Consider the following 10988-nt stretch of genomic DNA (forward strand, 5'->3'; position numbering starts at 1 on the left):
TTCACTAATACTCCTCAACATGAATTGATATTGTCTGACATGTGTTAGAGTGCCTTTTCATTCCTTGTCATGCCGTGACCATCCCTAGCTATCATGCCCTCACAACTACCCTTACTTAATTTTCAACTTGGGAACCTAACCAAGTCCTTTCTTGACTACAGGAGCTTGAAAAAGTTATGATTACTATAACTAGACTATGTTGTTGAATTGTGCAGCTTGGGTTTGTGTGAGGTTGGTCACAAAAGGTTTTGTGGGAAAATAATTCAAGTGAAGGGGTTTTAGAGCAAAGATGGGGCTTTAAAAATCTAAATGAAAATTAAAAAGGAAAATTAATATTTCCTAAGGTCTAAGTGGACAAAAATTGTAAGTTATAGAGGGTTCCTAAGAGGCTTAGCTAGGAAAATTTATTTAAGGAGGAATTAGTATGAAGGCAATAACATCAAGTGAGAAGGAGCTCATTTGATCAAGGAGGCCAAGAGAGATGTAGTCCTAAAGTAGGCTAAGTTGGAGGGATGAGTAAGGGTTGCTAAAGGGAGGCCAACATCAACCACCAAGAGCAAGATCATCATGCGAGGGTTTAATTTTTTTTGCATACCTTAGTGGGTTCGAGCTAAGAAGTAGGATGGCATATTGTTGTTTCTCTTCTGGTAGATTGAGCTCAAGAGAGGCGGGTCATGATAATTTAGGCATGTTATTTCAGTGATGTTTTTGTGTGAAGGCCACATCAAATTTTGAAATAGATGAGAGGGTTGAGACCCTTTCTTATGGTGGTTCATACATTGCAAGGTGTGTGATAAAGACCAACACAAATGGAGGAGGGCTTGCACTAGAATTTAGGGCCAAAACATAAGTAGTTGTAGGTGTAATATTGACTAAGGTAATTGTTTTTTTTTTGTAAACTGTGGTGGTACTTCTTTCTATTATCATAAACCAAAATATTACAGTGTCATGGTGGCCTCACCCCGCCCTTATGGGAAACCGGGTATCTTAGCCACCTTAAGTCTTTCATTGCCAGCCAAAAATAATAAGTCCAGATTATGTTTGTCCAAGCTAAATAAACTAAACAGTCTTTACACTTACTCTTACTACTTAAATGCATATAACATGTTTCCCTATCTATAACAGTGAGGATCTTAGATTTAACTACTCTTTGAAAACTCATCAAAAATAATGCATATCTGTTTTCATGGAACTCCAGCTGCTGGGTGCTGATCAGCTTCTCGGTTGACTCCTTGGTGTCCTTCCTTGATCATCGCCTGAATTTCCTCCATCTTTTTATTTTGCATCTCCAAAGTAATCTGCATTATTCTCAATTCTTTCCTTAAATTTGGACCTCCCTGCGCCAATTCCGCCATTTCTGTTGCTGCTTGTTCCAAAGCTTTTGCCAGCAGTCTCTTCATTACCCAATATACATGTATAGACTGCTTAAACAGAGACATCCTACCCCTTGTATCGCCCGGGTCTGGAAGAAGGAACTCCCAGTCTTCCATCTCAGAATCTGATTGAGCTTGGATGGCCTCTTCTTCCATGTGTTGTATTATCCTCCTGATTTTTGGGTTGGTGTTCTTGTTGTAGGCTCTTTCTGCATGTTGGATTTTCCTATCTAGAGATCTTTTTGACTTTCTACAATATCTCCCTGTTCTCCCTCTGCCCCTTCCTTGCGGGCTCTGCCCTCTTTTTCTTTCTCCTCTGTTTCTGTACTGTCCCCTGCCACCCCTATTTCCCCTGCCTGGCGTGCTACTTTCGCCTCTGCCTCGCTTGCGTCCACGGACATGCTGTTCTTCACTTCCTAAATTCTCCAGCTGCTCTTCAATCATCCTTTTCCTGCTTTTCCTGCCTGCCTCGCATCTTAGGTTGTCCTTTTCCCTATCTACCTCGTACCTTTCCTCCTCCTCTTCAGTATCATCCTGAATCTCATAATTTTCCTCCGCATTTTCCTCCTTCGCCAGACTCTTACCTTTACTCTCCCGGGTTCTGCGCTCCATTTCCTCCGTGTCTTCTTCGAAATTTATATTCCATCTGGTTTCCATACTGATCCTCCTCTTGCAGTTATTTACTTTGTTTGGTGCAGTGCTCTCATCGTTACCGCAGGTCGTCACCTTCTTCCTACGCGGATCTTTTCGCATTACAACATATCTCTTCTGCCTTCTCCCGTCTTGTCCCCGCTCTTTAATAGGTCTCCTTGCCTCGTTCCACCTATCCTTCAGTTTAAATTTACCGTGCCACCTGTTATTTTTCTTGCCGCCATCTACTTCCTCTGTTTCCCAATTATCATTTCCACTTTTGGTTTCTGACATGCCGTCCTTTGCTCCTTTCCTCGCCATCTTTTCTCTGCTATTGCGGTGGGATATTTTCTTATTTTTATTACTCGTACGTGCCTGATTTAATGTCCTCTGCTCATTGCCTAGATTTCTTCTTTGCCACTCCCAACACTCATTTATTAACCTGTTTCGACCGTCCATCATATCCATTAATTGTTTAGGGTAATTATGTCTGTTATGAGGATTTCACATGGTCTTGATTTATGGTCATTGCCAGTTCCTCCCATTTCTTATTATTGATAACTAACGGCCATTTACTGTCAACCCTGCTGTCCTTGTTCGTACTTCCCCAGTTGGCGAGAAAATCCGCCGCTTGATTTCCTTTGCGTCTGACATGGCTAAAAATTTTGTAGTCTATCCTTCTCATCAGTTTTGCCAAATCCTGCACTATCCCGGCCGTTCGCCAACTTACTGCTACTTGTTCCCATTTTTTTCCATTATTGAGTTTTCTCAACATTTCTATAACCAGCTGAGAGTCCCCTTCAATTTCTAAATTTCTGTAGCTATTTCTTATAGCGATTCTCAGGCCCTGGTGAACTGCCCATAGCTCCGCTTCATTATTTGTCATCTCACCTCCCCATTCCGCGAAAATCCATCTAGTGGTTTTCTCGCTATCCTAGAAAATTCCCCCAAATCCTGTATTTCCTGGATTCCCTTTCGAAGCCCCGTCAAAGTTCAGTTTGATAAATCGCCCTCTTGGGAAGCAAAATTGATCTGAACTCTGGACGGTCTTATTATTTCTTTTTCCCCTTCTGTTATATACCATTTCATATTTCAGGTTTAGTTTTGCTAGAATTTGCTCTTCATACCGATCTGCTTTCCACTCCTCCTCCTCCCATTCTTCAGCTAGGATTGTTTCCCTTAGGGAACTTAAGACTCTTTTCCATACTACTTCTGTATTTTTATTTTTATCTTGGAACGTTATTCAGTTTCTTTCTTTCCACACCAACCAGATCACAAAGCCAACCGTGAGTCTCCATGCCCTTTGTACTACCTTGCATTGAAATTTCTCTTTATGCCACTGGAATATGGTTTGTTTGATGTCTCTAGGGTTTCTTTGAGATTTACCATATAGGTTCCTTGTTTCTGCCCATAAGTTCTTTACATAAACACAGTTGTTCAACAAGTGCTCTTGATTTTCTACCTCTATATTACACATACTGCATCTTGATGGGCCGCTAAAACCTTTCTTTTGAATTCTATCCCAGGTCAAAATCCTTTCTTTTGCCACTAACCAGGCGAATAGAGTTATTTTTGGCCACCACTTATTGTCCCATATTGTCTTCCATTCTATATTTTCCTTTGTTCTTTCCTGTTGATCCATCAAGTAATAAGCCTCTTTGACTGTGAATTCTCCTTTCATTGAATTGCCCCATCTGAGAATATCTTTGCCGATTCTAACCTTTATTTTCCTTGATTCAATTTCTCTCATATATGCTTTTTGTTGTTCTTGGTCTATGTCTGTATCCCATTCTTCTGGCGTTTTCCACTGGCGCCATATTTCATCTGTTTCCTCTGTTTTTCAGTAGTCTTTCACATGTTGCCAATTATTTCTTAAAGCTGTTTGTTGTATGCTCAAAAAGGAGTGTATATTACTCAGTTTTTCTCGCTGTTGCCATTTCTCATCCCAGAATCTGGCTTCATTTCCTCCACGAATCTCCCAGAAAGCATGGTTATTTATTAGGTTTCTGTTCTGTCTTGCTAGATCCCAGATGGTAGATCCTCTCAGCGTTTCTTCCAAGTGAAGGATTTCCTCCATCTTCCTTGGCATATTATACTTATACCTCCATATTTCCTTCCAAAGGTCGTTGCCTCCCCTCATCCATCTCCACCATAATTTTGCTCCAAGCACCTTGTTTAGTTTCTCAGGGTCTCTCAATCCCAGTCCCCCTTCCTCCTTTCTTTTTGATAGGTTTTTCCAGGACACTAAAGCCCATTTCCTTTGTTGATTCGGGCCTCCCCAGAGGAATTTCCCAAAAATTTCTCTTATCTTTGAGTAGGCTTTTTGGGGTGCCACCATAATTGATAATGGATAGATGGGTATTGCTTGTAGTACTGATTTCAGTAGCACTATCCTTCCAGCTATATTTAACGATCTGAATGCCCAATTAGCCATCTTGTTTTGAAGTTTTTCTATAATTCCTCGCCAATTCTTCCACCTTTTGGGATTAATGTCAATCATGTTTCCCAGGTATTTTGTTGGGAGTTCCCCTTGCTTGAATCCCAAAGTCCTGGTTAGGTGTCTTTTGATAGGATCTATTGTATTGAAGATGAATGTACATGATTTCTCCTTGTTGATTTCCATTCCTGAAGCTTCTGCAAATAGATCTAGGATTTTTTTCAGGTTCCTCACTTCTTTTATAGATGCTTCCCCAAATAGCATAATGTCGTCTACAAATTGTTGATGGGTTATAGGCAAATTATTTCCCCATAATCGCAGCCCTTTGATTTTGTTTTCTCCTAATTCCTTCTTTATGTACCTGCCCAGACCCTCTGCTGCCAATATAAATAAAAACGGGGATATGGGATCACCTTGCATTATTCCTCTGTTTGCATTGAAGGTTGCTGAAGGGGTAACATTTACTAATATAGAATAATTTGGAGTTTCTATAAGGTTGAATATCCAGTTTATCCATCTGTTGTTGAAACCAAAACTTTCCAATACCTTTTCCAAATATTTCTAGTTTAATCGATCATAAGCCTTTGAAAGGTCAAGTTTGATCAGCATTCCCTGCTGTTTTTTTGTCTTCAAGGAGTGTATAACTTCTTGCGTGACAACTAATCCATCCAGGATCTGCCTACCCTCTACAAATCCTGTATGTGCTGGGGAGATTAAACTGGCCAGTAGGGGCTTTAGCTTTTTAGCAATTAGGGTTGAGATTATTTTGTAAATGACGTTACATAGTGCTATAGGTCGGAAGCCTTGAGCCTCTTCTGATTTGGTATTTTTCGGAATCAAGGTAAAGAAAGTAGAATTCAGAGTTGGCCATACCTTTTAATTTATTCTGGATTCTTCTACGAGCTCTAGCACCTCTTTTCCCAGGAAGTGCCATCCTACTTGATAGAATTCTATTGTATATCCATCAGGCCCCGGTGTTGTACCTTTCTTCATGCTCATCACAATTTCCTCTACCTCTTCCAAGGTTGCTGTTCTCATCAAGGCTTTATTCTAATCCTCTGTTATGATTTTAGGAATTACCTTACAAATCTTTTCTATGGCTTCTAATCTATCAGTGTGGGGTTCCATCAAAATTCCTTTATGATAGTATACCACTACCTTCTCAATTTCTTCTTGTTCCACAATCCTTTCCCCATCCTCATTTTTGATAGAATGAATTATGTTCCTCTGCCTGTGTTGTATCATGGCTTGATGGAAAAACTTGGTGTTTCTTTCTCCTTCCCTTAACCATCTAATTCTGGCTTTCTGTCTCCATAACACTTCTTCCTGCTTTCTTCTCTCCTCCAATTTACCGAGTATAACCCCTTCCTTTTTGCTGCTTTCCTCTGATCTACCTTCAGTAATGATTTTCTGTTGTAATTCTTCCATATCTCTTTCTAATTTTTGTTTCTCTTCCGTTATGTTTCCAAATTCTTCTTTGTTCCACTGCTTTATCTTACCCTTTACTTATTTGAGTTTTAATTGAAAGGTATGCATCTTTCCTTTTCCTTGAGCCGTGCTTTGAGACCACCATTCCTTGACTTTTTCCATAAACTTCGGTTCTCTTAACCAAAAGGCCTCAAATCTGAAAGGTCTTTTCCCTGAGTTTTTTTTAATGTCTATTTCCAGTCTGACCGGCCAGTGATCTGAACCTAAAGTTGGCATAATTTTCGCTTCTATAAAGACATCTCTATTCATGATTGATTCTGAGACTAGGAAGTGGTCTAATCTGGAAGATATCTGATTCTTCCCACCTCTTCGGTTATTCCATGTATATACCCCATTAATAGTTAATATATCTACCAGTCTTTGTTCATTTATCATTTCATTAAACATTTCCATATACTGGTCAGGTTTCCTTATTCCTCCTTTTTTTTCCTCCATCGTCCTGATCATGTTAAAATCTCCCCCTACTATCCATGGTAGATCTGGGCATATCCTTCTGGCTGCTTGCACATTTCTCAGAAACCTTTCTCTTTCCCCCGGTACATGAGGTCCATAGACTCCTGTAATAAGAACTCTTTCCTTTGTCCCTAGAATCCTACCTAGACCGGTGAGAATTCTGGGCATACTTAGCCAGTTTTCAAAAACTACTTCGTCAGGGTTCCATAATATTGCAATGCCTCCCGCTGATCCAATTGCATCTTGTCCCATGACTTCATATTGTATTTTGTTATTTTTTATAATTTTTTCCATACTCTGCATACTGATCTTAGTTTCTTGTATTATTATAATCCCTGGTTTATCTCTCCTTAGCTTCTCCTTCAGGTATCTCTGCTTTCCCTTATTATTGAGACCCCTGATGTTCCAACTGATAATTATCATTTTAAACTTTGGGTGTTTGGTAAAATACCTCTGACAGAGGTATCACTTTGCCTGAATTTGAACCAACAATTTGGATAGTTTCGTTCAACGTTTTCCTGCCTCTCTTTCTGCTGCCTTTACCAGTGCTATCCACTCCCATCAAACTATTTTCCTGCGCCCCTGCTATGCCTGTGTGCTTATCCATAGTTTTTCCTTTTTTTTCCTTATATTTTTGAAATGCTTCTTTGTATATTTGCTTCTGTGTTTCTGGTATGAATCTTTCATCAATGCTTTTCCATTCCTGAATCAGTTTTTTCATGATTCTTTCTTCCTCTACTTCATTTTCTTTTGGCATTTCCATCTCCATTTGGATTTGTTCAGATACTACCTCTACTCCGTCTCCTGCTTCTTCTCCAGATTCTACTGTTGTTTCAGGGTCTTTGTCTTTTGTTTCTCTGACTATTTCCATTGGTTCATCTGTTAAACCATTTTCTTCTACCAATTTTTCTTCATTTTCTTCGTTCTCCTGCTGCAGGATTTGGAATTTGTTTTGACTCTCTATAGTTATTGATTTCGTTTGTATTTGACTTTTTGTTCCTTCCTTAGCAGTTTTCTTTTTTCTACCAACCTGTTGGAAGCCCTTTTCCATCTCCTATGTTTTTTCTGTCTTCCTTTTTTCTTCTTCCTTTTGACTGAGGGTTTCCTCTTCTTTACTCAATGGGCATTGCTTGTATAGGTGTCCATATTCATAATATTGACTAAGGTAATTGTTGTTTGAGGGTTGTATAGATATAAATTTTAGGTCAATATTTAGTAAAATAAATTCCCATAATCTATGGATCCATATGATCTAGGTCGAGTCTCTTATGGAGGAAATAGTTGTTGTTTTTTCTATGGGTGGATAGGATTTGTTCTAAAGAAATTAGAATATAAGTATAATTCCCTAGTTAGGGCGGTTTCCTAGCATGTTCATTCCATAAGGTATGCCCTTAAGATTGTGACAAATCTGCGTAGAAGAAGAGGGGTCATGACCCTTAGAGTGAGGATTATCTCTACAATATAGACCACAGATATGGAAGATGGTTTGTAGAAGTATGTGTGTAGATAGAAGATCCAAAGGAGGGTGGAACCTGATTAGAAGATTGAACAGAAGAAATGTGCCATATGAAGAATGGATTGACATGAAGAGGAGTTGATTTTGGTGGACTTTCCATAGAGTTTTGGATAGAGATTTGAAGCAGCCTATAAACAATTAGTCAATGGACTGTTAGTGGATGATTTGTGACCCTAGTTTAGTCATCTATAGATTGTTAGAAGGATGATAAGAGGAGTAGTTCAAATTTTTTCATATATTGGATAATAAAGAAATTGGTACACTATAATAGTGATTTTGAGAGGACTAAAATAGCTATTAGGTGGAAAACTCGAGGAGCCCCAGATGAGGGTGGTGTTGTGAGCACTACATCAATGAGAGAATCGACTGTGGTTGGGAAAATTGATGGCAGTCCTAGTACAGTTGGAGGGTTGTTAGGTGACTATCAAAGAAGATAACTAATTATTGTACTTATGAAGGAAAATAATACTAGTAGAAGGGTAGGTTTATTGGGCCTAAGGACGTGCATAATTTCCAGGACTAAAGTAACAGTCAAGTGGTCTAGCCAACTAGCCCTCGTTCACTGTATTCTAGAGATTGATTCAATGGGAAGAAGGGTGGCCTCCATAGCCCTAGACTTGTCATCTTATACCAACAGTATGGAGAAAATGGGTAGACCAAAGGGTTGTTCACAAACGGAGTTGTGAACAATTGATTGAAGACCCTAAGTGTTGCAGATCTTGAAGGAAAAAGGAGGTAGCTAGAGAGAAAATTTTTTTGAGTCGATTTCAGTAACCTAAAGGAGTTGAGTTCATTGATAGAGGAAGATTGAGGAGTTGTAGAATGGGAGGCAAGAGGACCTACTAGATGTGTTCTAGACATGTGGATTGAAAGGGTTGTGTGTGGCCACCATCAACAAGTAGGTCAAGTGTTGTCTTGTTCAATGTAGATTGGTTGTCAAAGGACTAACACCAATCCCTAGTTGTATTCCTTATATCAATGAGATTTTAAAGGGCCATGATCCCTAGTATGGGAGCTCTAGCATGTTCTATTATAGTTTGTAATATAACAAAGAAGGGTTTGAAAAAGTTAAAAATTGTCATGTGCACTAGTTGATTCCCTGATGTGTGTAGATTTTGTTGTGAAAAGTAGATGTGTTGTGGCACTTGAGTGTGTTTGCATCAAATATTCCAAGACCAAACCCATATTCTCATGTGTCGTGGGAATTCAACATATGTCCTTTTCACCTAAGAATTACATGTAACTCATCTTCAGCCACTCATGTCCAATCGAAACTAATCCCACTTAACAAGTTACAAAGGCAAGGCTCATCACATCCAACCATGGCCATAAAAAACTAAGAAACATAGTTTAAATATTGACATGCCATAACACTTGACATGCATTAGAATACATTAGCATTATGTGGCATGTGTTAACATCCCCTACATTCCTTGGCATGCTTTGGTACTCCTTAGTGCACCCTAGCACTTCCTAACATACCTTGGTAGTTTATCATACCTCGAAACAACCTAGAATATAACATTTTCACTCCCTCCTTAACACACCTAGAACTCATTGACACTCCCTGTCACACACTCTTATTCATTCATTTCCATGAAATTTAACCTGGTGCTTCCTTGTGTTTCCCTGACACTCCCTAACATGCATTGGCACACCCTAGCACCTGGCACATCTTGGCATGTCAGCCTAGCACTCTCTCATTCCTTGGAACTGCCTAGCATACCTTGTAACTCTCTATTAATGAGAGATACCTAACACTCCTCAACAGTCCTGGCACACCTTAACATGCTTTGGCACACACTAACATTCCTTGGCACCTCACACATCTTGGAACATCTTTGTACATAGAACATCTTTCCATGACTAGGATGCCCAAGCACATTTTAGCATGCCCTAGCATAGCATAGCACTCTCCTAGCATGTGTTGGCATGCCCTCTAGTCCCTAACATTCCCTAGAACACCTGTGCATGCATTAACATACATTAGCTCTTGACACACATTGGCACTTGGCATGTATTATAACCTACTATTAGTGAGCCTAGCATGCCCCTTTTGAAGAAGATAAAGTATCAACTTATTAACCCTCTTATGTGTTCATTTCCTTGCATTTTAGCTTGGTTCTTCCTTTTATTTCCTTGGAACTACTTAACACATATTGGAATACCGTAGTGTTATGAAGATTAATCACAAGTGTGTACACAAGCAATCTCCCTAGGTTTCTGACAAAACCTAGTAGCAAGCAAACAATGAAGATAATTCCTTCCCTAAATCTATCTTTACTTGAGTCTTAAGATAACAAGGTGAGAAAAGGAAATTCATATTCATACCTTATTATGACATGCTTGATAAGGATACCCCTTTTTGCTTCAATGCAACTGCTCCATGCTTGAATCTAGACATGTACACATGGAAACAACACAGGATCAAAGGCATATGCAACATAAATGATTCAATAATTCAAACTAGTGATCAAGAAGACTAGTAACAAACATCATTCCAATGTAAAAATAGAAATAACATAAACTGCCGATGAAATTAATTAACTAATCCACTAAACAATGCAGTGAGAAGAAACACTTGTTTGTATTAATTTCATAAACATAAAAGAGCTACAAAACTTGATCCTTGATGTTGTGAAACTCATCCCATTGATCTCAATCCTCTCTAATAATGATAAGTTCTCCAACCTAATTCCTCCATCATAAACTTACTCTCAACATCCTCTCTCAAATCCCCTACCTATGGCTTGATTAATAAGAAAAAATTAAATAGTTTGAGATCCTTAGTCGAAGGATAAGATCCACTAAAATAAGAATGATGGATCCTTGGAGAATTCAGATTAGATCCATAAAACATGAGGTTAGGCTTGAACAAAACATGAGTTCGAGGCTTCCTATTGGGAATGATTCACCCAATCATGCTTCTAGATATCACTTTTTATTTTTACTTTTTATTGAGTCATGTATGCACTTTTTAGTGGAAGACAGAGCACACATCTGCACAGGGATCAATGCCAATAACTACTTAAGCGCAGAAACTAACTAGGAAACTATGCAAGAGACTAAAAGTGGGTTTGTGGACCACGTT

The 10988-nt window shown here is 39.0% G+C and overlaps 1 protein-coding gene across 1 annotated transcript; it reads right to left on the bottom strand.

Annotated features, from left to right (window-relative positions):
• Positions 1-5946: 5946 nt before the first annotated feature.
• Positions 5947-6633, bottom strand: LOC149142550 (uncharacterized). The gene has a single exon (XM_089451510.1). The coding sequence runs from the start codon at positions 6631-6633 to the stop codon at positions 5947-5949; it is 687 nt and encodes a 228-aa protein (XP_089307636.1).
• Between the last annotated feature and the right edge of the window lie 4355 nt (positions 6634-10988).

Source organism: Pinus tabuliformis, chromosome X (genome assembly GCF_031772625.1).
Source record: "Pinus tabuliformis cultivar Carrire ecotype Pingquan chromosome X, CPIR1, whole genome shotgun sequence".
Classification (NCBI taxonomy): Eukaryota; Viridiplantae; Streptophyta; class Pinopsida; order Pinales; family Pinaceae; genus Pinus; species Pinus tabuliformis.